Source organism: Pelodiscus sinensis, chromosome 12 (assembly GCF_052426305.1).
Source record: "Pelodiscus sinensis isolate ZL-2025 chromosome 12, ASM5242630v1, whole genome shotgun sequence".
NCBI lineage: Eukaryota > Metazoa > Chordata > Testudines > Trionychidae > Pelodiscus > Pelodiscus sinensis.
Genome location: NC_143063.1, coordinates 32,115,556 through 32,143,199, shown reverse-complemented (window position 1 = coordinate 32,143,199; position 27,644 = coordinate 32,115,556). Strand labels below are relative to the sequence as shown.

The window sequence follows — 27,644 nt, the reverse complement described above, 5'->3', positions numbered from 1 at the left end:
TCTGGGGACACAGGGAAAGACAGTAAAGAATGGGGCTACGTCTACATTGGCATGATTTTGCACAAGAACTTTTACAGAAGAGTTCTTGTGCAAAAACTTTTCCAGAAGAGCGTCTACCCTGGCATGTGCCTTTGCACAAGAAATGTGCTTTTGTGCAAGAGCATCCGTGCCAGTGTAGATGCTCTCTTGTGCAAGAAAGCTCTAATGGCCATTTTAACCATAAGGCTTTCTTGCGCAAGTAATTAATGTTGCCTGTCTCTAGTGGCCTCTTGTGCAAGAACAGTTGTGCAAGAGGGAGCATCATAGTTCTTGCACAAGAAGCACTGATTTCATACATTAGAATGTCAGTGTTCTTGCACAAGAACTCGCGGCCAGTGTAGACAGGCACCAAGTTTTGGCGCAAAAGCGATTGCTTTTGTGCAAGATCGCACCAATGTAGACACAGCCCATGAGCCTATGCAGCCAGGGATTGAGATTGAGAACCTAAAATTAAATGGTTTTTGCAATGCTGTGGCATCAGGATCCATTGGCATTCAAGTGTATTTGTGTGGAAGGAACACATTTGTTCTCTAGTTATTTTAGGCATTGGAATGTATGGAGTTGGCCAAAAAAATAATTAGATTCAGGCATTTCTAGTAATATCGTACCACGGAGCATCAAAATTGCGTTTATTGATGTAATAGGCGTCTCTACACTTTTCAATTTGGCATTACTTTTCGGGGAGGGAAGAAATAGGCGGATGCCGGATTTTTGCAGCGCTGTTGCACCAAGGTGCATCAAGAAATGCAAAGAGGCGCATACAAGCAGCTCATTTCTTTTCTGCTTTGACAGTGCAGAAGGCCGGAGCTGTGTTACACACCTTGGCTACCTGCGGGCGCCCGGAGGTTGCTAAAAGTTGCCACAAACTGCGGGCAGGAGGCGGGAGGAACCAGAGCCCTGCAGCACAGGCAGACGCACTCCCCAGATTTGCTGCTGCTGCTTAAAACTTTTTTTCACATTTCCGCAGTGTCACGATTTCCGTTTCCCTCCTTACAAAAAAAAAATCCAAGTCCCAAGGCGCTCAACAGCTGCCCAAGCGCGCCCCGCTTCGCTCCCGGCAATGGATCAGCCCGCTTCGGAGGAGCCCGATGCCCCGGCGCCTCCGCCAGGCCTCCGCACGCTCCTGCCCTCGAGGGAGTTCCTCTGCTCCCGCAAAGGGCAGCTCTTGCTGGCCGAGTCGGTAAGGGTCCGAGAGCTCTTCCCCTCCGCAGCGTGGTAGGCACAGCCCGGGCGGGGAGGGACCGAAGCGGGCTGGGGTGGTTCAGTGGGGGCTTGGAACTGCTCCCCCGGCCTCGGCGCTCAATCCAAACGATGGATTTCCCCCTCACCTCCCCCCCTTTCCCCGGCTCCAGGATCTGACCCCAGTTTTCTTCGATTTCACCCCGCCCCGCCCGCCGGCCCAGCCCGGCTGTAGGGAAGACAGTGAGCAGAGCTCCTGCTGCAACCATGCAAATTATCTTCGTTCCTTATCCAATAGCATCAACAGCTTTGCCTCCAGCGTGGCCTTCACTAGGTTGCCCGAAAGGGCTCAGCCCAGCCCGAGCCCTAGGCTAGCAAAAAGCGCTCTCAAGCGGAACCCAGGGAAGTAGACCCAGCTGACAGGTCCACTTGAAGAAAGACAGTAGTGCTCTTGTGATCAATAGAGCATAAGCTCGAGTCCCTTCCCAGCTCCGTCTAACACTCCCCTAACTCCTGTGGATTTACTTCAACATCAGCACGTAGAATTGGGCTCTATAGATTTGTCTATTTCTAAATTGAGTTATAGGAGGATTTCTCTATGTAATAGGTCCTTCTGTTTGTTTGCAAAATGAACAGAGGGATGATAACCACAGATACACTTTTGATGAGACACTAACAAAACCAGGTACAAAGGAAAACTTTAGGTTTAAGAGGCTGAGGAAGTGTTCCTGGCCCCAATGGAATGTTGCTTACTTTGTCAGTATATTTCCTTGTGTCATGGGGAAGGAAAAGGGGGGGGGGAGAAAAATGACATGAAAATGTACAGTGTTTTCAATATATTTTTGTGTATGTAAACTCATGGGGGAGTTTACATATCTTTTTCAGTTTAAAAATCATTGATTTCTGACTCATGGTATAACTTCTGAACTTCCATTTACTGCTAATAAATAGAGAATTTTGCAAAGACAAGGTCATCTTATGCATTTGAATGCCCTAGCAGTCACCATGTAACCTGTAGCCAAATCAGCATGAATAAGGAGTAGTGTGTAGGAATAAGGTTATGGTATCCATTGAAAAAGATGAAGGTGGTTGCTTTTGTTTCACAAATTTATATTGTAGTCTTTCTCGAGGTCAAGATTTGAGAGCTGTGCTGAGTATGAATCTAGGACAACAAGTATTGGCAGTCTGAAACTATACTTTAAAGTGTGACACCTGGAATAGCAGCAGATTAGTAGGACGGGGGAGGGTGGGAAGGAAAGCATTAGGACTGCAAGAGAGTGTATTATAAACAATAGGACTACGTCTACATTGCAGGCTTTTTGCTCAAGAACTGTTTTGCGGAAGAGTTCTTGTGCAAAAAGTCTTCCACAAGAGCACGTCCACACTACCATGTGCTTTTCTGCAAGAGCATCCATGGCAGTGTGGATGCTCTCTTCCACAAGAAAGCTCTGATGGCCATTTTAACCATAGGAACTTCTTGCACAAGAAATTCATGTTGTCTGTCTATACTGCCCTCTTGTGGAAGAGCTCTTGTGCAAGAGGGCTTATTCCTTGTGGGGAGAGGAATAACTCTTCCGGAAGAAGCCCTGTTTTCTGACGCTATATTGTAAATTTACTTGCGCAAGAACGCGCATGCAGTGTAGACAGCTGGCAAGTTTTTGCACAAGATTCTTGCACAAAAAGCATGCAATGTACACATATCCCAGAAGAAAAAGCCTGGGGCAGACATAGTTAACATATTTGAATCTCCATTTTCAATCAGTTACTTTAGAAATAGCCATAACTGAGAACTTATATCACATAAGTCCGCATTTCTCAAACTATGGGTCCCAACCCTCCGGGGGGTCACGAGCAACTTGTAGGGGGAGGTCACGGTATCAAAGTTTGAGAGCCCCTGACATAAGTGATAAGCTCTTTCTAACCTTTTCTCCTATTGAGCTTCTGCAGTTTAGGTAAAAGCATCAAACTTGAAATATAGATTTTTTTTTTCCTTCTGAGAAAAAAATACTGCTTTTTAATTTTTAGATAGATAGAATGGACCAAGAAACTGGCTACCATCTTTCATGCCATCAGGGAAAAGGTGTTTATAAGGAACCCCTCATTCCATGCTGACAGAGCATGTCAGAAATGCAATGCTAGACTGAGTTATTATTCCCTTTTTTTCTCCCCACAAACTCATAACACATTCAACTTTGGACCTGAAATAACTGGTAGGGATGTAAAATCCCATTTAAAGTGTCAACCAGTTAAAGTATTTGGTGAACCGGTATGCTGTGTAGGCCTGGGCTACTCTGGCCAGGCTGGATGCCTGTTAACTGGTTACCCTGGCATGCTGATAAGGCAATGCTTATTGGATAACCCATTAACCAGTTACCCTTTTACATTGCTACTCTTGGATCCCAACCCTGCACCCAAATCTGCAAGCAAGGAGCCCTGTGCTCACATGGAGTTCTACTGATTTTAGGGAGATCCTTTGCATATGCAGGGGTCCATGCTAGCAGGCAGGATGGGTTCCTCGGTTTCTGCCCAAAGGTAAATTATTATGGAAAGTGAAGAAAATCCTTTCAGCAGATGTTTTAATTGCAAGAGGATTAAAGCATGTCTGCAAACACACTTCTCCAACTGTAAAAATGTTACTGATTTTTTTTCTTTGGAAGAAACAGTCCTTTGTATTTAAAATATTAATGTTAACGGGAGCTTTGACAGTAGATGCTCAACCACTGAAGCACCCAAAATAAGTAGGTAATAAATATATAGAGCTATCATTAGATCACTGTTGCATGTGAACTCACCCACTATGTCAGTCATTTTAGGGGAAGGAAATTCATACAAGGAAAAGGAAGTTGCTTTGTCCTACTGGATACCACTCTCTGGCTGTACTATTTCCAGAAATCACACCCTGTGAATGAAGAGGATAATAAAATGACTGGCTGATAATCTCTCTCTTTCCTGTGGGTTTACAGTCTCAGCTGTTAGGGAAAATAAAGGCAGGGAGAGGCAAGAGACTTGGCTGGATAGGTGGAAAATTATTAGAAAATTGGGTATTGGGTGGCTGAAAACCGGTGTGTACCAGCTCACTGGTATGAGAATTCTCATCCCTTTACTTTCTTTAAAATTTTCAGTCAAAAAATCTAAGTTCAATGCAACATTTCAGGTTTACCAATCAAGCGCTTACTCTGGAAATACAGCAGCACAACTAAATTTGCTCCCTTGAGCGCATACCTTAAAATATTCTCTGCCATTATAAATTATTACATGACATTGTAAAAACTGGACTTTCCTATACATGCAAGCAATTGTAGTCTTTAGATAATGGGGTGTTTGTTTATTCCTATTAACAGGGCTTGACAAACCACAGCAAGAGCTACTCGCCATCCCTGCACCGCGCATGCACTAGACTGGTACTACGCATGAGCGTAGCGCCGGTGAATGGGGAGCACGGAGCGACCGGCTGAAATCTACTCGCCATGGGCGAGTAGAATCAGCGGTTTGTCAAGCCCTGCCTGTTAAAGCTGTGTAATGAATATTGCTTTAGTCACATGGCCAGATTTACCCTTCCCTGGGGATTAGGATTTAAAGCGGTCTTTCCCCTACTATCAGTGAAGGCTGCAACCTAAATTTTCTCGCTCCACTCCTTCCTGGTAAGCTGACATGAGCTGCATTGGCCCTTTGGAAAGGGCAGCTGCAGTAGCTATCACTCCATTGCAACCTCTGCTCTTGTTGATCTTTTGCCACCAACACTCTTAGGGTTGCCAGGTGTCTGGTATTGATCCGGACAGTCTGGTATTTTCTGCTCCTGTACAGTAAAAAAAATTCAGAAAATACCGGACACATAAAATGTCCGGTATTTTCTCATTTTTTTCCCGGCTGGGGGGCAAAAATATCAGACTGTCGGGGTCAATACCAGACGCCTGGTAACCCTACACACAGTTAGCAATCTGGCCCAGCCCCCCCGCCGCTTACCTGGTTTTGCAGCTGTTTGGCCCAGAGCAGGGAGGGAGGCAAGATTGCCACGGACTGCCAGGAGCTTGTTAGGAGAGGAAATGCCTAGCCCCTCATGTTCTTAAAGGGGACATGCTGGGTTTTTTTTTAAAAAAAATTGTTTTGTTTAACTCTGGGTCTTTTTTTGTTTGTTTGTTTGTTTGTTTGTTTTGGCTCAAGAACTTTGGTCCTCCTCCCTTTTTTTTCAACAATTTTTTCCCCCTTTTTTTGGGGGGGGGGAAGGGGTGTTCGATATTTTTGGTTAAACCATCTGGCAACCCTACCATTCCTTGAGCTATCCTGGCAGAAGCCTGCAGACCTCGAATAAATATGTTGTGTTTATAGGGCCAAGTTTAAGATGGTGTTAAGCTTTCACATGTCAGATGAGGCCACATTGAAAAGAGTTGAGAGACTGGGAATCTATAATGCAAGGCTGCTCAGAAACTATGTTGCTCTGTTTAAGACAATCCTCTACATTGCGCCAGTTGTAAAATGATCTAAAAAGGGATGCAAAGGGGTTGGTTTGCTAGTTTTAGGTGTTCCAATCCTCAAAAAACAGAAAAGGTTTTGTTATCCAGCATGTTAGAGGAGTAGGGGGATGGTTCCAATTAGTCAAATATTTGCTTAACTCAGAATATGGGAGGGGGATGGGCTGGGGCCAGAAATGAGGAGTTCAGGGTAGGGATTCACAATATAAATGAGTAAATGGTTAACATTCACAGTTACACTCACCCTCCTCCATTGCCTCTGTACTGGCTCCCACGACGCCACCTACCCCACGCCCCATAAGCATGTACACGTTTATCAAAATAAACACATTTTAACATCCCTAGTTCAGGGAGCAGGAGGGGACCTGGCTGGGCGGGGGGAAGGGTGAGAGCCCTGACTGGGGATGAAGGGTTTAGAATGCAGGAGGGGTTGAGGGATTCAGAGTACAGGAAGAGATGTGGGATTTGGGCTTGGGAAGAGAATTTGGTTGTAGGGAAGGGCCCTCAGAACTAGGAGTTGAGACATGGGAAGGGTTTTGGTGTGCCAGATCCAGGTGGCTCCCTAACAAGCAACACCGTGTCCCTGCTGCTCCTAGGTGGAGACATGGCTAGGAAGCTGTGCATGCTGCCTCGGCCCATAGGCACTGCCTCCATAGCTTCCATTGGCCACGGATCTTGGCCACTTGGAGTACAGAGCCAGTGCTCGGGGTGGGACAAATGCATGGAGCTGCATGGCCATTCTTTCACCTAGGAGCATGAGACACTTTCAGGGAGCCATCCAGAGCCAGGTAAGGACTGCCTGCTGGCTCCATGCCAACTAGACTATAAATTGGACTTTTCATGACAATCAGAAATGCCAGTTTATGGAGCTTTCCAGTTGATACAGGCCCAGATAACCCAGCTTTTTAAACTGTAATTGAATTTTGGTTTTCTCCAAACCTCTCAGACTTAAAAAAATCAAGCTGTCTCCAGATTGTATATGCTCTAACTTATTGGATCCAGGAAACAACAAAATCCCACATATTATAGTATTAATTTGCAAGTAATGTCTAATAGCAGTATTGTATGAAAGTGTAACCACCACCAGGCAGATTTGAATCTGGGACCTCTGGAGCTGAATAGAGGAGCCTCTATCCTCTGAACTAAAAGGCAGTTGGCTCCCAACCCCTGCTGTAGAGGTCTCTTGATCTTAACTGTTACTGTCCTCTAGGTACCACTTGCATTGCTCAGTAACCACACTAAGGCTACGTGTAGACTGGCATGATTTTCTGCAAATGCTTTTAATGGAAAAGTTTTTCCGTTAAAAGCATTTGCGGAAAAGAGCTTCTAGATTGGCATGGACACTTTTCCACAAACGCACTTTTTACGGAAAAGCATCTGTGCCAATCTAGATGCGATTTTGCGCAAGAAATCCCCAATCACCATTTTCATGATCGGGGCTTTTTGCGCAAAACAATACCGCGTTGTCTACACTGGCCCTCTTGCGCAAAAGCATTTGCGCAAGAGGGCTTTTGCCTAAACGGGAGCAGCACAGTATTTCCGCAAGAACACTGACAATCTTACATGAGATCGTCACTGTTCTTGGGGAAATTCAAACATCCAGTGTAGACAGCTGGCAAGTTTTTCTGCAAAAGCAGCTGCTTTTCCGGAAAAACTTGCCAGTCTAGACGCAGCCTAGGTGTGTGGGTTACAAAAGCACAAAGGGACAAAAGTTATGGTTGAGCTTTCAACCATAACTCTGCATTTCCTGACCAGAAGTACTTGATATCTCAGCCTCGGCATTTTTGCATGAAACATGTAAATAAATTTACTAAGACAATATTTCAGGGAAGGAGTTTGAAAAAACATGAGCCTCACAGTGCTGTCACTGAATAATAGTGTTGAATTGTTATTCAATGGCTTGGTAAATTATAGCAATCTATTCTGTTTCTGAGAATTCAAAGCCATACAGTTACTCACATTTCTTGGTGTAGACTAGAATGTCTCTGCTTAGTTACAAGGTGTCTCTCACTGCTCTTTCAAACACTCAAAACCAATTTAAGCTGAAAGTGTGATCAGCCCCACAGGAAATGAATGTTAAGAGTTCTTGAAAAAGATAGATTCTATGCTGAGCTTAAACTTCTAGGGGGATATTACCTACCGTGTTCCAGGCTCTTAGTGCTTCCTGAATTGCACAAAGTGGATTAAAACTGGCCACAAGTGTCAGTTTGCAAATCCATTCAGCTCCTAGATCAACCACTGCCTAGATCTCAATATAGGAGGGGTGGAACCAGCCCCATTGTACCAATCTGGAGCTAGCTAATAGTCAATTAGATAGTGGAGCCTCTTAGCACCTCTTAACTTCTATCATGGCTGGGGATACTTGAGAATTAGGGAGTCATAACTGCCTCTCTCACTCCCCCATCCTACTCTGCTGGCACTGCTTCAGGTCAGCACAGGAGAGAATGTGGCTTGTAAGGTGGCACCCAGGCATGCAAACCTGCAGTTGCCCATACTTCCTGCTGTGTGCTACAAAGTGGGCCATACTGCTAGCAGTTTAGAGAGGACCACTGGGAGCTCTGCTTTTCTAGCAAGTTGCATGCTATTCATATTGAATGAAACAGCCATGATAAGCATTTATATTTACTTTCTTTTTTGAATAAAACAGATTCCATTGCCACTTTGGCTGTAATTTCTGTGTCACAGACAGCAAATTGCAACCTACTTTTTAAATTGCCAGTTTGGGGAAAATCCATTACTTCATTTGGCAGAAGTTAGGCTAGTTCTGTAGCTAATTACTGCAGGAAGCTAATTTTATCCTATCCTAAATTTTATTCCCATGAATTTCCCCCTTGCGCTCTCTTTCCCTTTTGGTCATATTCTTATTTTTTTCCATCCGAAATACCTGCAGTCACAAACAATAATGAGGTACATGAATTCAGATATCAAAGTTTTGCCTTCTCCCCCAATCCTGCTCACTCTTACTGCCTCTCCTCTAACCCTGCAATCAATCTCTTCTGTTTAATTATTTTAATTCTTTCCCTTTTAATTGCTCCTTTTCTCTATTCCTATTTTTTCTTGATCCATTATATTTTCCAATATTTTAAAGTCTTTCACCTCTATTTGTTCCATTTTTTTTGCAAACCATTGTCCCTTCCCTATTGAAGATTTTGGAAGCCTTTCTAAGCTCTTCCTCCCCTTGCCCTTAAAAAACACAGAGGTGCCAGAGAATCTTGTGACACTCAGCACTGATGCTGACTTTCATGCCAGGGACCCAGCCAAGATTCCTTCTTATCCATTCCGCTCCCCACTCCAAATATTTAAGTCAAACTTTCATGGTTGTCTTGGTCTCATTTCTCTACAAAAATTAAGTGGTATATACCTGAATCTCCCTTCAAAAAGGCACTATAGATTTTGTTGGAACACAGCACAAATACTCAAGGTTGCCCTTTCACAAGTGTGGTGGATGTTGTGACACAAAGGATGCAGAAAAGGTGATGTTTGTTTTTCTTGTCTTCTGTCTTTCTTCTCTCTTTTCAGTCTCCTTCTCTGAAGTGAGCCCTATCACTGAAACTCCCAGCTGAAAAAGTTGTATAATCAATACCTCTTCCAAAGAAGACCCCTGCGACTTTCTAGCTAGAAGATGATCCGCTGTAGCTAAATCTCTGGGGACAGAACTTCCTTTCTGTGTCAAATATGGTGGAGAATTAGTAACTGAGAATCATAAAGTCTACTATGTGTATTTGTTTCTCTCTATGCATGAAGTTTGTAAATAAGATGAAATAAGGAAAACTAGAGCTGTTCGTGTTTATCCTCTGACTAAAGGAGTTCTTCCTTGTCCATACTCAATGGCTGTGTCTAGATTGGCCAGTTTTTCCAGAAAATCAGCAGCTTTTCCGGAAAAATTTTCCAGCTGCCTACACTGGCCACTTGAATTTCCGCAAAAGCACTGACTTCCTACTGTAAGAAATCAGTGCTTTTTGTGGAAATACTATGCTGCTCCCGTTCGGGCAAAAGTCCCTTTTGTGCAAAACTTTTGTGCAAAAGGGCCAGTGTAGACAGCTCAGATTTGTTTTCCGCAAAAAAGCCCCGATCGCGAAAATGGCGATCGGGGCTTTTTTGCGGAAAAGCATCCGTGCCAATCTAGACGCTCTGTTCCAAAAATGCCTTTAACGGAAAACTTTTCCGTTAAAAGCATTTCCGGAAAATCATGCCAGTCTAGACGTAGCCAACAAGTAATGTGACTATGCAATGCTGCTCTTTCCCACAAAGAGGGAAAACAAGATGTTTAAATATACAGGCTAGTGGCTGGTGTCCGGTGAAACTATGTATCACTGTGCAAAGCTCTAAACTATTGTCTGGTCTCAGTACAATCCCTGACAAACTGCAGTGAAGTTTGTATGTGGTACAGAGGGACTAGAAAAGTTCTCATTCTACTTATGACTCCTCCCCCCCCCCCCCAGAGGTCCTTCATTAATAGAAGCATAATCTACTCTCACCATTTTAATTATATTTTATACCTGTCACTGAATGACCTGAATTCCTGAGAGGGAGGAATTATTGCTGATAACTTCGGAGCCCAAGGCACATAAGATTAAGAAAGTGTCACAGAGAAGGAAAATACCGGAATTAATAAAAAAACAAAATTAGGCTCCTTGAATAGTTAATATTAAATAGCTGTCTCTTCATTAGTTTGTTCCCAAGGGCGGAATCTTGGGAGGGAGGTGAGGGGCAGCAACCATGTGCTCCGGGGTGTGGATTGCTTTTCATCCCATTCCCCAGATTATCAGGGAGTGAGGGGAAAGTACTTGCATTCTGCGCATGCCTCTCACACCTGGCTGGTGAGTGAGCTCCCTTCATCAGTGAGATGTGAGAGGCATGCACAAAATGCAAGTACTTTCCCTTCACTCCCTGATAGTCTGGGGAATGGGATGAAAACCAAGCCATATTCCAGAGTGCATGGCTGCTACCCCTCCCCCCCAAAAAAAATCCACCCTTGTTTGTTCCCCTGGTGAGACCACTTACTCTGTCCTATCTACGGATGATTTAAGGATAGTTTGGAGAACTTTCAGGAGCAATGGTGCTTTCAATGGTTGACTGCCTTAAAATAGGGACTTGTGAACTCTTCTGTGGCCAGAACAAGAACCCTGGATCTATTATTAGCATAGAAAACAGATTTTTAGAAAAGCTGACCAGTTATGGCTCCTTGACCCCTCGCAAAGCAGTGGCTGAACTGTGACATAAGAGAATGGATGAGTACTGTACAACATAAGGACTATGTCTACACTGGCAGCTTCTTGCTCAAGAACAGCCGTTCTTGCGCAAAAACTTGCCTGCTGTCTACACTGCACACATGTTCTTGCACAAGTAAATTTACAGTATAGCCTTGTAAAATAGGGCTTCTTCTGGAAGAGTTATTCCTCTCCCCACAAGGAATAAGCCCTCTTGCGCAAGAGCTCTTCCACAAGAGGGCTGTGTATACAGGCAACATGAATTTTTTGCGCAAGAAGCCTCTAAGGTTAAAATGGCCATCAGAGCTTTCTTGCGCAAGAGAGCGTCCACACTGCCATGGATGCTCTTGCACAAAAGCACATGGTAGTGTGGATGTGCTCTTGTGGAAGATTTTTTGCACAAGAACTCCTCTGCAAAAGAGTTCTTGCACAGTGTAGACATAGCCAAGGTGTCTAATTACCAGGCACACAGGTACAACCGTCACAGGCACCTCCATGGTATTTACAACCAAACATACTGCTGTCAGAATCCTTTTGCAAAATGAGACCAAGCAGTGACCAGGATAAAAGTCAGTCTCTGATTTTTATTGTCCTTTTGGGTAAGACAAACAAGTATATAAAATGAAACAATTAGAAAGCCCACATTTTCATACACACATTTAACATGTAAACAACATCACCAAGCAAATAAACTGGTTAGATTAGAATGGTTTCCATTTCCTGTTGGCTTTCTTCTGAACTTGCCTCTAAAAAGCTGTCACTGTCTCTCTCTCATGCCAGCTATGCCCATGGGAAGTCAGCGAGAGTCTTTCTATTAACTTCAATAGGCTTTATATCAGGCCTATGTTCATTATAATCACTTTCTTAATATGATGACAGCCGAGCAGAGCAGAGCACAGCACAGAGGGTGTCTATTTATCATGAAAGAATAAGCATCCCTCTCAAATTGAGGAGGCTTTAAAGTTGCTCAAAGAGCTATTACATAATCCAATAATTTGTGCCAAAATCTGTTTCTAGCAGATAATTAGGTGGGTCAGTTTAACCCAGATGAATACATTTTTTATAGTCATGAGCTCTTGGAGAATTACCCAAAGGCAAATATAGAACCCTTTTTTTCCTGCCAAAGTGCTCACACTTCTCTCTTTTCCCCTCCATGAATTTAGACTATGGATCATTGTAAGGGTTTTACTATGACATTTTCTAGGACTGCCCTAGCTGGAATCTAAACAAGAAGCCGTCTGTTAAAGGTTGGAACCAGAGAGTTTGTTCCTATATTATAAGCAATGGTACTGGCTGGTGCTAAATATCATCACCTACCCGTTAGTGATAAGAGCTAGTTATGTCTGTCTGAGAGGGTGCGGGTGATGGTGCTAATATTATCAAATGTGATAACTTTACAGGGCTGCAGTATGCAGAGAGTTCAAATCTTTATCAACATTATAAACAAGAGACAAGTAGCATTTCAAGTTCCATTAACAATACTAACAAAATCTGCAATTTATAAAACACTGAATGACCTTGAGTCCACACAGCAGTACTTTTTTAAAGACCTGTTTTTTTCCTCCTTTGCTTGATGATTTTGCTGGAGTCCTAAGATGCTGGGAGAACCTCATCTGACAATCTCTTTCTGTTCTGAAGTTCCCATATTGAGACAATATTTTAGCATCAACAGAAAACTGAAGAAAGAATGAGGCTCACATAGGAAGTGAGTGTCTACCTGTGGTTATTGCAAAACAAAAGTCCTAATGGATTTTACCAGAATAAGGCAGAGAATGTTGGTAATTTTATAGATTAATACAGTGCAAGGCCAGGGGGAACATTAGATAATGTAATCCAATCTCCTTTATATCACGGACCATTATATTTCACCCAGTTATCCTTGTATTGACCCCAATAACTTGTGTTTTACTTGGATTTTAATCCAAGCACATGTTGTCATTGTGTCTCACACTCTAGTTTTGTGCCTGAAGGGACAGAATCACTGGTCATATTTGTAGAGATCTCACAGAACACAAGCACTTTCTTTGCATATTCCTCATTTTATTCCTATGTCTTTGTATCCTTGACTTTATAGATCTTAAAATGCACTTTACTACTTTTCCCTCAAAAGTAGGTGGCTATTTGCCTTAACTGCTGCCAAAAGATTGATCTTTGTAAGAGAATGCAAAGTCTTCTCTTTACATTCAACCCACCTGAATCAGCTCATGCCTCTGATGGAGAAACTCTGCTCTGCTGGAAGGAATGACAAATGTGCACAATAAAATCTGGTGTCCATATGCTAAATGAATGGATTCTAGTATAGAAATTCAGGCATTTTCCTTTGTGAAGCCTCCAAATCTTCCTTTTAACTCCAGCTAGCACAGAGAGGAAAATCACCCCTTATGTCCCCAACCAACTTGGTTCTGTGTTCCTTATTAATCTTTACTATAGCACTCATCTCAATCTACACCACAGAATTGGAGACAGGAGTAAGCCATAAATATTAAACAGCAAATCACTCACTCCTTTGTAAGTCTGAACAAACCCATCTGATATCAAATGTGTGCGATGATGTATTGTTCTCTATTATGATGTTACCTCTACATTTGGTCACAGATGAAACCATCTAAGGCAATTAGAGATTAGTATGAAGATTTGTTAGTTTAATAAAATCAGTAAATAACTCCAAGAAGATTAAACTGTTTAGCACTCACTCTCTCACGCTAATGTGCTTTTCAGGTATATGTATTTAAGGTCACTGAATGACTTCTCACAGGAGCAATTAGTGACATATATGATGCTTCTTAATTGATGTAGAAATGGGTCCAGGGATTATGTTGTAGCTGTAGGCAGCCCAATTAAAAGGCCAGAAATTCAATGAGGTTAACACACTGACCCCTTCAATCTAAACATTTTGTTTTTTAAAAAGCAGGGTCTCTTTTTCAGAAGGGACCATGAACACCTCTCACTTCTCTGACAATAGAGATGGGCTTGGAAACCTCCAATTAGGAGAGAGAATTTGAACTCATTCTGATCTGACTGCATGGCTTGCCTATCTATCACTGTAATGACCTAATAGGCCTCAAACTGTGAGTCAGGACCCCAAAGTGGGTCTCTACCTCGTTTCAGTGGGGGTTGCCAAACCTGGCTTAGACTTCCTGGGGTCCAAAGCTGAAACCTGAGTCCCACCACCTGGAGTCAAAGCCAATGCCTGAGGTCTCCAGCCCTGGGTAGTAGGAAGCATGTTATAGGGCTGACATGGTTGACCTTCAGCTTTGCCCTCTCCCCCACCCCCAGCTCAGATTGGTGAATCCCAGGCTTTGCCACCCACTCAAGGTGGTGGAGCTCAGGTGGGCTCAAGCTTCATTTCCCCCTCATTCCTGGGATCAGGCAATAATTGTTGTTCTCAGAAGGGGATCCCAGTGAAGTGAAGTTAGATTTCCTTCTAAAAAGTGGTCCCTTCAGCCCGTATATTTTTACGTTTGATTGTTGTTGTTGGTTGTCTCTCGGGAGCCGAGGAAGACATGTTGTGCATTTCATTTATGGAGACGCATGTGGCTCCGGAGCCCAAAGGTCGAAGCACACATGCGGCTACAAATAGGGCATGGGACACTGGTTGTCAGGACAGGAGAGAACACAGCTCTATGTTGTCTTTCACGTGCAGCTGCGAGGCGTTGGCGGTGGTCATCCTCAAACTTTGTCACTGCTTTTCTCGTAAGGGAACACCAGTTAGTCCTGTCTGCATCAGCTAGTTCAAATTGTTGAGGTTGAAGGCCTGTCCACTGCAAGTTGGTCTTCAGGTTATCCTTATACCTCTTCCTTGGGTGTCCCTGTTTGCAACTACCACGTACCAGCTCCCCGTAGAACAGCTGCCTCGGGATCCTGCTTTCGTCCATGCGGAGAACATGGCCAGACCATCGAAGCTGAATCTGGAGGATCTTGGCTTCGATGCTTGTGGAACTAGTTCTGTCAAGCACTTCTGGATTAGTAATTCGGTCCTGCCAGAGTACTCGCATGATTGATTGTAGGGAGCACATGTGGAACTGCTCCATCCGCTTGATGTGCCTATGGTACAGGGTCCATGTTTCACAGCCATACAGGAGAGAGGTGAGGACCATGGCGTTATATACCTTGAGTTTAGTTGACAGGCGAATATCTTTGTGCTGAAGAACTTTAATACGCAATCTCCCAAGTGCCTGACTGGCTTTCTGGATACTCGCTGTAATCGCTTGGTCACGGGATCCATCACTTGATATTGTGCTGCCCAGGTACTTAAAGCTGGTACTTATTTGATTAATAAATAATAAACTGCCATGTCATGAAAACAAGGAAGCTGTGGAGTAATTTCTTCTGTCACAGACACCCTCAAACACAGCACTGACCTATAACCCAGGACCAGGCCTACCACACAATATTTGTACACTTTACTGAGATCTTACTCTCCAGTTAGTGAACAAAATAAGAATGAAGGAGGAGTGGGTTTGCTTTGTTCTGTTCTGTTTGAAAAGGAAGCCAGTGAAATGCCAGTGATAACCCCACCTGTGACTATATTAGTAGCAAATTGAAAATTTTGCATTTGGGAATAGTTCAAAAGGGATGTGGCTTGGTGTGCAACTCACTATGTCAATGTTGCAGCATGGCATGCAAAGCATTCTTGTTAATGAATATACTGGAAAGTTTTGTTGTGAGAGATTTTGAAACAGACAAGTCAATTTGATCCAGCATGAAGCCAGCTGTGCTACTCACTTGTGAATGGTGCCACCTTGGAATTCTGGGAGTGGGTCTAGGCTTTCTGCTGCTTTATTGGCTTCCCATCGGTGCAGGAATGTTGTATTGCAGCTCCTGTTGGGTTACATTAAAAATGGTCAAATATTGGTTTATCCTTGGTTTGATTTTTACCCTGTCTTTTCTTGACTTCTCAGGGTTGGTTTTGTTCCCTTCTTGCGGGTTGGCCAAAGCAGGGGTGGGGATGCGGGGGGGAAGAAGCAGAGGAGGAAGAGAAGCAGAGGAGGGTGAATTGTTCTAATATTTGTAACTAAACACATCCTATGGAGAAGCTGACTGGCTAGAGCTAAAGACAAAAAAGAGGCCCATAAGCTGGTCTCTATCGGTTACATAAGTATGTCAGATCAGAACTTCCCAAAACAAACTAGCAGGTTGGGTGATTTAATTCATTTTTCAGAAGGTGACTTTTTTTTTATTTTAAGAGCATCCATTTGCCTCCTGTCCTTACTCCCTTCACTGCAGTGTATAACCCAGGGGTTGTATGCTACAATTTTCCATCTGTGAAACTAAAATAGCTAACATTTTACTTGCCCCCACAAGCATGTTGTCTTAGCTGCAGTTCCATTCTTCAAATCTATTTTGGGGCTGTGATTCAGGTTGTATTGTATTTTCTTTAGATATATCTCCATTGCAGAGCTTTCCTACTGGGGCTATCATAAAAGGATGCCTTTCCTTGTATCTGGCGCATTGCAGAGATTGAACCTCTCTGGTCCAAGACTCTCTGGTCTGGCAGGACCACGGATGTTGCTGGACCAGAGCACTCCAGAAGCAGAGATTGCCAGCAGCTGGGAGTGAAGCCAGTTCAGTGGACTGGCAGCCAAAAAAACCAATTGCCTGTGGGCAGGGTTCCTAGCAGACAGCCCAGCCAGCGGGCCAGCAGCCCAAATGCCTGGCAGCCAAGGACAGCGGGCAGCAAAGCACAGCCAGCAGGCTGGCAACCTGCAGGGCCAGGGGAGTGGAGCCCAATGGTCAGGGCCAGCCGGGAGGCTGGCGCCCCCAGGAGAACCTGGAAGCCTGACTTCTCCTGGTCCAGCAAACTCTCTTGTTTGGGACAGGTCAGATGTCAAGGGTGCTGGATCAATCCAACCTGTATCACTGTTTGTTTTGGAGGTTTAAGTCAGACTAGGATAAATACCATTTACACAGCACATGTCATGGGTTCATTTTATCTGAACCAGCACCTCCTTTCTGAGAAGTCTTTTCTTACCAAAGCAGACTAGTCAATACTGGGAGGAAAAACAAGTACCTTTGACTCACAGGAGTCTTGGAACATTATCAACTCTCACAACAAAAATGATTTTTTTTTTTCATTTAACTCCACAAGACTAGTACCTCTGGGCTCTCTGAGGAATGACTTGGATTTCAGACGAGAACTGCTTTGCCATGATTTGAAAGCTTACAATTTATAAATTCATTTTCTGACAGATTTCAACTCTGATCACTTAATTATGTTCCCAGAATTGTTTACAAATCAGGGCCCAAAGATAGTCTCGTGTAGATAGTGAGATTTAAATCTGGAGTGGCTCCAGAAGCCAACTTCAGATCCATTGGATTGGATGGAGTTGCTTTAAATTTACACAGTTCTAAGCAAGAGGAGCATGGAGCCCAGGGAAAAGGTACAAAGTAGCATTTGCCATCAGTTGCTGGATTGACTGAAATATGCTAACTTCAAAGCATCTCACAGCTGTCCTGGAATAATTAGCAATGTTTTCCCTTGTACTCTAGGTGCTGTCATTTATCACCTTTATCTGTTATATTGCATCTTCAGCTGCATCTTTCATGATGGCACCACTCATAGAATTCCTGCTGGCACTGTTTCTTTTTTTTGCATACTCCTCTAAGCTTAATGAGAAGTTTAAAGGAATCTACTGGCCTTTGACGGTAAGTGGGATGTGAAATTCGTATACAACTTCAATTGTATAGTATGAAAGAAGATGATAAAAGGAAAAGAGCTGTGACAGAGCTGCATTTTACACTAATTGCTAACAACTTGACCTTCATTATTATTAAATTATTTCTAGTGCCTTTCATCTCACATCAACTTTACAAACTATAACAGATTATACAGTACATCTCTCATTACCATGGTTTATGGGATGTATCATTGCTTTTGGAGCCCAGGCCTTGGGCCTATTGACTCCGGAAGTGACTTGTGCAATTTTAAGGTTGCATTTTCAAAAGCATCCACCTTCAGCTGGACAAATTTAGATCAGCACTAGGATTTGAAAAATCCAACACTTAATTTCTGTGCCTCAGTTTCCCCATTTTTGATGTGAGGGTAGTATTATCCACTTGCTAAAACACTCTGAGATTCTTAGTTGGAATGTTCTGTGTAAGAGCAGCAGGAATGGCATTTGCCCTGACACCACAGTCCTAATGAGTGGAAGAGCTACCTGACCCTTCTGGCAGTTGATAACTGGTATGAAGAAAATCACCTTAAAATTGAAAAGTATTTCATCTCTTGGTTAGGAAGCCTGCCAGAGCTGCAGCTTATTATTCCCACTGACCACTGGATGGTTCTGTTGTTCAAAACACTCCCACTACAGGGAACATTTCTCTATAGAAAGACAATTTATTTTTGCTTAAAAAACAAAACACAACCTAGTTCAGTTTGGAGTACCTATTAGTGCAACATAAGGATAGTTGGTCTTAATGAGCTTCGAGTTAAATATTGGTAGAGTCCTTGGTGGACAAAACTGTAGCAGTAATTTCATCATTTTAGGGACAGTTTACTTGCTTATGGAGCTTATGTACTCAGTTCCACTCTCGCCCTCCTCCCTTTTTAAATAAATGCTTGTCTTTTCCTGTTTTAGAGCACCCTTCCCTGAACCATTTCAGAAAAATGATCAATTGCATGTTTATTTTATCCATTACAGTAATATGTCCCAACCTCAGAATTCAAATAGTCGCCCACAGTTTGACCTCAAAGGAATTTAATTTCCTGGAAAATTTGTCTCTCATAACAAATCTGAGTTGCTGTCTGTTCAGAAAAGACAAAAGATGTGAATAGAGCTCAAGATCTCAGACTCCCATATCACAAGGCTCACACGTGCATTAATGAATCATTGTTCTAATTTAATGTACTATTCAGAAATGCCATTTCACAGTGCAGTACAAACACTACAGCTGTGTCTACATTGGCATGATCTTGTGCAAATATTCTTGAATGCAGGAGTTCTTGCGTTCAAGTATTTGCGCAAGAGAGTGTCTACACTGGCATGTGCCTTTGCACAAGAGATGTGCTTTTGCGGAAGAGCATCTGTGCCAGTGTAGACACTCTCTTGTGCAAGAAAGCTCTGATGCCATTTTAACCATTGGGCTTTCTTGCGCAAGAAATTCATGTTGCCTGTCTACACTGGCCTCTTGAGCAAGAACAGCTGTGCAAGAGGGCTTATCCCTGAGTGGGAGCATCATAGTTCTTGTGCAAGAAGCACTGATTTCACACATTAAAATGTCAGTGTACTTGTGCAAGAACTCCCCGCCAGTGTAGACTGGCAGCATGTTTTTGCGCTAAAGCGGCCGCTTTGGTGCAAGATCGCGCCAATGTAGACAGCCTTCATGTTCCTTGTCCCAAAGAGCCTACAGAGTCAAACATGTACACAGTACATTTTACCTAAGAGAATGATAGATTTCCTCTCCCTCCATCACTTGGTGGCTTAGACACTACGTTTTACTGACTTAACAGAATTCTCTCAGTCTCTCCCCGATCACTTGTCTGTGCAGATGTAGCATAAACTAGAGCTTATGTGCTAGTTTGAGGGGATGCCAGCTTCTGCAGATCACTGGACAAGATGTGGAGGGGTCTGGCTCCATGCCTCCGGAAGGGACAGGGCCTGGGGTGGCAGAGGTGAGGTCGAGGGCTCCTGCAACGATTCAGAAGGCCCAGAGCTCCAGCCCCCACTACTGTATCAGCAGTGGCAGTTAGGATCCTCTCACCCCTTTGAATCGCTGGGCGCCGGGGCAACTGCTCTGTTTGCTCTCCTGGGGGCATAGAACTGGGGCCCCCCTTCATCGGCAGGCCTGGTGCTAGGCATACATTTCTGATCAGGTACTGAAGATAATATGTTCATGTATACAGTTGGAAATATTTAAGTACATTGCTGTGCGCTGGCTCTACCACTCGGTCTCCTGGCTGGTACAACTGTTGCCTAGGGAGAAAATAATCACATTGATTTGGATATAGTTTGTTGTAATTTAATTACATTCTCAGCTGTATAATTTATTATATTACCATCTAAGAAAATCACTGTGTACAAAACAGAACCAGAGGGATGGAGGCACTAGAAAAATGTACAAGTGGAATAGAGAATCCAGTGCGTGGCCCAGCCATGGCTGTATATTATACACGGCTTACATTATAGACCATGCCTTATTATACAACATATGGCCTTATTATACAACCTTGTGCTCTGGCCTTCTAGTTGGGGTCTCAAGTGGCAGGGCTTTCATAATTTCCTATTGAGTCTATCTGCCGTCTAAATTGGTTCCAGTTGGAAAGTTTCTGTTAATCATTGCTAGCTGTAGCACACTCATGTTCTATGCACACAGTCATCAAACACAAAAGCACCAACTTCTGATCTCAGGAAAACTAGTTTAAGTGCAAAGTTATGCCTCTGTTCCCAAAGGAACTCTGTGGGAAGATATCCTTCTCAATCCATTGTAAAGTTTGCATGATTTCTGTGGGCTAAGTCCTCATTTTAAAAGCAATTATAACAGGAATTTAATGTTACAATTATTTGACTATTTAAATCAGTACTGTGTTGTGTTATACAGGATTTCTTGCGCTGTGTCACTGCTGCCATTATATATTTTGCCATCTCAATTGCGGCAGTCTCAAAATATTCTGATGGAGCATCCAAAGCAGCAGGAGTAAGTATTAAAAGGATAAAAGCGATTTCCATTTCTGCATCTTGATGAACTATACTTCAGTATACCTGAGAAACAACCTAATCTTGATCTTACTGAAATTAGTGGAAGTTATACCAGTGAATTATTTTAGGCCAGGATTCAACCCAAAGAGAGGAAAGGTGGTTTATTGTTTAAAACAAAGAATTGGAAATCAGGAGATCTGGGATTTGTTCCTGATGCTGCCATTCTCTCATTGTGTCAATTCACTTAATCTTGTGTCTGCCTCCCTGTGCGTAAAATGAAGATAAGAACACCCATTTCTGTGAAATGCATTGAGATCCTTGGATGAATAGACCCATCTAGCTACAGTGGTTAAAATTTCATAAAATGCAATCTATCTTTGAAAATATTTTCAGACTTGTGTCTTTACTGCCTGGTTTTGCACTGAGCAGTTGAGACAAAAGCAATGCCATTTTCACCAGCACATGGACCATGAACTGCTTTTCCTAGGGAGATTCGAGTCAGCATTTTGTGCTCAGAACTAAGACAGAGTCACTTACCATTTGAAACTTGAAGCCCAAAAGTTATACATATTTTATGCAACATAAATAATATAAATCAAAGCTGCATATTTTAAAAAGTATCTTGGAGGCTTTCCTCCTTGTCAGCCAGACACCTTAACCAAATAATTGAAAAGTAAAGTAAATACAATGCCATAATACAAGCTTGATTTTAAATCTTTCTTTGTCACTTTTTATGCATGGAAGCATCATATGCTGTAGCAAGTAGGCCAGATTCTTAGCTTGTTTAGCTACAAAGGCCTCCATACTTTTTCTAACCTCATTGTCTTGTTAATCTAAATAGATAGCTCTGGAGACACTGCATGGCTCATTCAGCAGCTGAGTAGCCTGGAAGAAGGCCTTGCAAAATGGCAAAAACTAGATCCTATGGAGATCAGAAAAGATCTTGATCTCCCAGATGGGAATTCCGTCAGCACAAAGGGGTTTCCAGTGTTATGCTGGGCCTCACGAGACACTTTTTGAACCACCAGACATAGGGCAATGGCAGGAGTTCAATGGTGCTTGTGGCTTGCGCATTCTGAATGTTCTGAGCCAGCAATGGGCAACTGAGGCTAGTGAGTGGGTCACACGAGTGGCCCTCCATTTCAGTGGGCTGCAAGATTGTCGTAACCAACGCAGACTCCTGGGAGAGGGTAGTTTTGTTAACTGCACTTGTGTATCTAAAATTTGCTGGAGGTGCAGATCGAACGGTAGCAGCGCTGATTGGGGGCAGAGGCAGCACACGACTCTCACAGTCAATGCTGAGTGCAATCAGCACACGCCATACTTCATGTGTCCTTGCTTTACATGCGTGTCCCTTTAGCAATCCTGGTAGGAAAAAAATTATAGAATCCAGCAGAACCTGGCAACCCTGCTCATAGGCAGCAACAAACAAAATGTCATATAGGCCACACACACACAACCCAAATGCGCCACAAGTGGCCCTCAGGTGGCCTGTTGCCCATCACTGGTCTGAGCTATGGACTGGCCGATTGGTGGCTAGGGAAAGCCAACTTTGGATTTGCCTCACAAGTTGTTAGGCAGGCCCCCAGATAAGCTCATAATTTAGTAAGTGCAAAGGTGACTTAGAGCCATCTTTGCCTCATCCCTGCTCCCCAATTGACCCATATTTCCTCAACTATTTGCTTATTATTAGTTAAGATTAGCTCATGTTTGTCAATGATGGTTGACATGAATAGCTGATAAAGAGATTATCCTTCTGTTGTATAGGTTTTTGGTTTTATAGCCACCATAGCGTATGCTGTTGATTTCTACATTACCTTTAATGACCTGGTCACGTTTCTCAAACAAGGTGGTTCAGAAAACCCCACTGAAGCACAAAAGTCAGAAGGTAGGTAAATGCCTTCCTTATGTTTTACAAGTGATCAAACAAAATCTCTGGCTCACATTGGACAAATGTGAAAGTTCCCAACATTTAACTAGTCTGTGCAGATTCTGTTCATGGAGATATCCAGAACTCCTGTGCATTATCTATTCCATGGTAGGAAGCCACTGCAGTCTATATCACAGGAACTAACACTTCTTGATTAGAGAACGTTAAATCTCCATCCCGTTGTAAGAAAAAGCACATTCCCTTGTGTTTTGTCTAAATTGCCCACTGATAGTTCCGCCACTGGGAGATTATACTACAGACTAATAATACAGCTTATTGCTGGGGAGTTTCTTCCTTGCACCAAAAGCTTCTAATTTTTTACATTTCACTGATTATTTTAACAGCTAATACATATTAACTTCAAAGACTTTCATGTCATGCATTCTCATGGGCTAATTCTTTCAACTAGAGTAGGCAATAAGAAGAAGAATTATTTTTATTGGCAATAAGAATAGGGGCTGGGCCCTCGAGGAAGACAAGGGAGCACCATAAAGCAAGAAGTGGGTACTCTCCTTGGCAAAATACAAAGCTCATAAAAGACAGCACAAATTTTAATAAAAGGTCTTTAATCAAGCTCACATCTTTCATGAAACAAAAGATGGTTTATTAGGTGATGAGCTTTCGGGGGCCAGACCCACTTCCTCAGATCAAATTGTGGAAGAAATTGTGGAAGAAAATTGGCATGACCATATGCCAAAGGGATACAATCAAAAAAAGTGAACACATAAAATTGACAAATCAGATTTTAGAACACAGAGGCGGGGGTGAAGGCGGGAGGTTAGTGTCTATGAGATAATATTAGGGGTGATAATTGGGGAAGCTATCTTTGTAATGGGTAAGATAATTAGCATCTTTGTTAAGGCCCATTCGTAAAGTGTCAAATTTAAGCATGAATGACAGTTCAGACAGAGGCTTCCCTTTGTAGTCTTGTGTTAAAGTCTCTTTGAATTAGGATGCATGTAGTGAGGTCGTTGACACAATTCCCAGTCTGATTGAAATGGCAAAAAACTGTTTTTTCTTTGTGAAACTGTCTGTTTTGTGTGCATTGATTCTTTGGCGAAGTGTCCAATACACACAGCAGACAGACACTGTTGGAACATGATGGCATAAATTATATTTCTGGATGAGCAGGGCTATGTGTTCTTGATCTTGTAACTGAAATGGTTAGGTCCAATTATGGTGTCAGCTGAGTAAATATGTGAACAAAGTTGGCAACAAACCCCGTTAGTTAGCCATATTGTTAGTCTTTAAAGTGCTGCATAGACCTGTCTTTTGTTTCAGCAAGACCAGACTAACACGGCTACATCTCTTTTACATCTTTCATGGTTTCCTTTTTGCAGTGACCTGGTCAATGATATCGCTCCAACAGTCCTTCACTTGAACTGTTGTCCTTTGTACAGGCAGTCCCCGGGTTACGTACAAGATAGGGACTGTAGGTTTGTTCTTAAGTTGAATCTGTATGTAAGTCGGAACTGGTGTCCAGATTCAGCCGCTGCTGAAACTGATTAGTTTCAGCAGCGGCTGAATCTGGATGCCAGTTCCGACTTACATACAGATTCAACTTAAGAACCCCAGGCGTCCCCAAGTCAGCTGCTGCTGAAACTGATCAGCAGCTGATTCCAGGAAGCCCGAGGCAGAGCAGCTCTGCCTTGGGCTTCCTGTAGTCAGCCGCTGGTCAGTTTCAGCAGCGGCTAACTTGGGGACGCCTGGGGCAGAGCAGCTCGGGTGCTGCTGGATTGGTCCAGTAACGCGGCCGCTTCTCGGCGCGACTGGACCAACCCAGCAGCACCCCAGCTGCTCTGCCCCAGGCGTCCTGATTCAGCCACTGCTGAAACTGATCAGCAGAGGCTGAATCAGGACTCTTGGGGCAGAGCAGCTGGGGTGCTGCCGGGTTGGTTCAGTAGCGCCAAGGAGCGGTGCTGCGGGACCAACCGGCAGTGCCCAACCTGCTCTACCACAGGCCCTGGGCTTTGTTCCACATCTCCCTGGTCTGCTGGGGGGGGGGGGGGCACGAGCTGCGTCCCCCCAGCAGACCAGGGAGACGTGGAGCAAAGTGGCGGAGGACCCGGGCCGGACCGCGGCGCTTCCAGATCAGTGCCGCGGTCCGGCCCCGGGTCCTCCGCCGCTTTGCTCCCCGTCTCCCTGGTCTGCTGGCTCCCCCAGCAGACTAGGGAGACAGGGAGCATCTTTTCTCGCCCTGGAGGAGGCGGGCGGCGGGACCAGGCATCCCACCGCTCTAGTCCTCCGGGGCGAGAAAATCCCCGTTTGTAACTGCGGATCCGACATAAGTCGGATCCGCGTAACTCGGGGACTGCCTGTATTGTATTTATCTAAGATTAACTCCTTCTGGGTAGGACTGTGTGTATCCTTTGAAGCACCACCACTATTTGCAATGGCATGGAAACGAAAGGTGTAATCAAAGACATCCTCCAAAGACCCTATTTTCTTTGAAGCAGCCACCTAAACCAGAGCAACAAATCTATGTGAACAGAGCGAAAGGTGGCACTGCAGCTTCATTTTTCTCACTCCCCACTCCCCCCCCTTTTTTTTCTTCAGATGAGGCCTCCGATTCGGATTCAGACTGAGGAACAGAGCACCTCTGGATTGTGCAGTCAAAGGAAAGAGATGACCTAGTTCTTCTATGTTTGCTAAATGCACTGCCAGATGAAGTGTTTGACTTTCTTGTTTTGGTCTCTGTCACCAGTATATCCTCTTCTTTTTCCATCACTATTTACAGGGTCACCAAAACCCGTGACAGAGTGATGTGGAAGAGAGACTATTATTTCAGTGACACAGAATATTTCTTTGGAAACTGGACATTTTATAGGAGTGTAACCTTGTACATAAGTACATCTGTGTCTGACCATAAATCTCAATTCTGCTTGGCCTTCCCTTGTTCAGCACTACAGTGTACTGAGTAACAGGAATGTATTTCAGACTTGTAACACACTTACCTTTTAATATGCTTTCTTTATTTCAATCTTTCCACTAGATCCTGAGCTTTCTTACTGTTGACTTCTTAACCTGGAAAGCGGAAGTATTCCTTTAGATAAAGTCTCTCTATCTCTGCTACCTCAAGCATTGGAGGAACAGGTTACATTGGATGTGTAGGTTTCAGAATGCATTTCACTAGATGTCTGCTGCCTATATGGGACAATGAAAATGGCAGCTGGAGATCTGCAACATGAACAAATCTGAAAAATGCCTCAGGTTAGCTGGTTCAGTGGACATTCAATTTCCTGTCATTTTATAATTTTTTTCTGGAGGAGAACTCACCCTCTTTCTAATCTACTTTAGGGCAGCATCATGCCCTAAAATTTGGCAAAAACAAGTGTTTTAACCTCCCCTTCATAGCACCAGCGCAGAAGCCTCTATGTGCCGTCTGCATGCTTAGCTCCAGTTTCAGGGGATATGGCCAGATGAGTCCATCTGAAATCCATCCACAAGGCATTACCTTACCCCATCAAGCCCACTTGTGTTTCAATGACCTGCTAGCAGCTGGCTGTTAGCTGTCCAGAGCGAAGTACCAATTAGCAGCATAGAGGTGTTTTGAAAGAATGGCCTGGCTTAATCAGGGATATCTAAAAGACAACCTCCTGCTCTCCACAATTCCCATTTCCAGATCACTGAAGGAGTAACAACAATGAATGTTTATTTCCGAAAGTAAGACGTAATCATTGCTTGTATCAGGAAAGAGCTCTTTGGACTTTTTCCATTGTGAAATTCTGCATTTCCATCATGTCTCCCTTTTACTATAATATGTTTACTGGTATTTACTGTGATGGTAGGAGACCTGTGGTAATTTTTACATTCTCTTTTTGTAATTTTAAATTCCTTTTTTTATGTACTTGCATGTGAACTCTGGAAACTAGCCCATGGCTATAAACCACCCTGGAGTATACCATCTTTAATAGAAGTTGAGTTTTGTGTTTTCCTTTACACGTTCTTTGTTTTACAATCTCGTTTTACCACCTTTCACTCTGTAAACCAGATACAATAATACAGTTTGGATTAACTAGGCCAGTTAGCAGAGCATTGTAAGCGGCTGTGAGAAGTGTGTTACCTCAGCACTTGGAGATCACAGGCTCTCTGCTATATCTAGCTTCTAGTGCACGCACAAAAAGGATGATCTCTTCAACAGTCTTTGGAAGTAAGCAAGCTGCTGCCACCGGGGCTTCTGATAGTGTCATTCTTGAAAAAAAATCTGCCCCCTCAGTTTGCAATTTATTCACATGCTATTTCTAGAATTCAGGAATTATTCCTCAAACAAAATCCAAGTTAATATTGGGGAAAGGGTTATGCTAATGTACTAAAAAAAAATCAAGATGCATACATAATACTGCTATTTCAGTATCACTGTAATAATACATGGTGTTGCTTGATTTCCTCATTTTATATTTATTGTTGAGATATATTTCTTAAGCCTCAGTGCATGGAGTCATGTGATTATGTAAGATCTCAGCTTTCATTCAAAAGTATTTCTAGCTCCTATAGTGGCTGAAGAAAACAACCTAACTCCGAAACCCCAGGAATCAGATAAAAGGAACCCCATTTTTTATTTTTAAGATCATGTGATTTTAAAGCCAACCATAATTGTTTGGGGCCTGTTTTTGAATGCTTGGGATTAGCCACGCTGCACAAAAGCCCTGATTTTTAGACAGGTTCAAGTTAATGGGATAGAATAGATCTCTGGATACTCAGTACCCCTGAAAAATCTGGCTGTGAAGAAATCTGCTGTTATTCTATGTGCAACGGTTTCTTTTAAGAAACTGTCAGTATGACAGCTTTCTATCAAACTGCTGTTTTCTGCCTTTCTAAACTCTGTACATTTTAGTTTGATACAATAATTAGGGTCACAGCATTTACAAGCTGATGCAAGTATCACTTCACTTCGTACTAAAACATGGAACCTGTAGTTTGAATTTCCACAATTCTGGAACATTTCTCAGCAACAATACTGAACAAATAAAGCTAGGAAAAGAAGGAAGCTTCCAATAGCAGAGTAAGAATGAACCTGCATGTAAACACAATATACTTACCCACAATTTTTATTTTTCAAGGTCTCCCTTTACACCACTGTAAATAGATTTAAAAAACATGACAACTGAAAAGATGTTTCTTTTAAGCAGGGACTGTGTGTGCCGTTTGACAGCATCCAAAAATGAAAACGAAATGAGTCAGG

At 43.2% G+C, this 27,644-nt stretch overlaps 1 protein-coding gene across 1 annotated transcript; it reads left to right on the top strand.

Annotated features, from left to right (window-relative positions):
• Positions 1-1,004: 1,004 nt before the first annotated feature.
• Positions 1,005-26,378, top strand: CMTM3 (CKLF like MARVEL transmembrane domain containing 3). The gene is made up of 5 exons (XM_006130546.4): positions 1,005-1,219; positions 17,387-17,542; positions 20,435-20,530; positions 22,300-22,420; positions 25,019-26,378. Exons 1-5 carry the CDS (start codon positions 1,100-1,102, stop codon positions 25,045-25,047), a joined length of 522 nt encoding a protein of 173 aa, XP_006130608.2. The 5' UTR covers positions 1,005-1,099; the 3' UTR covers positions 25,048-26,378.
• Positions 26,379-27,644: the final 1,266 nt, after the last annotated feature.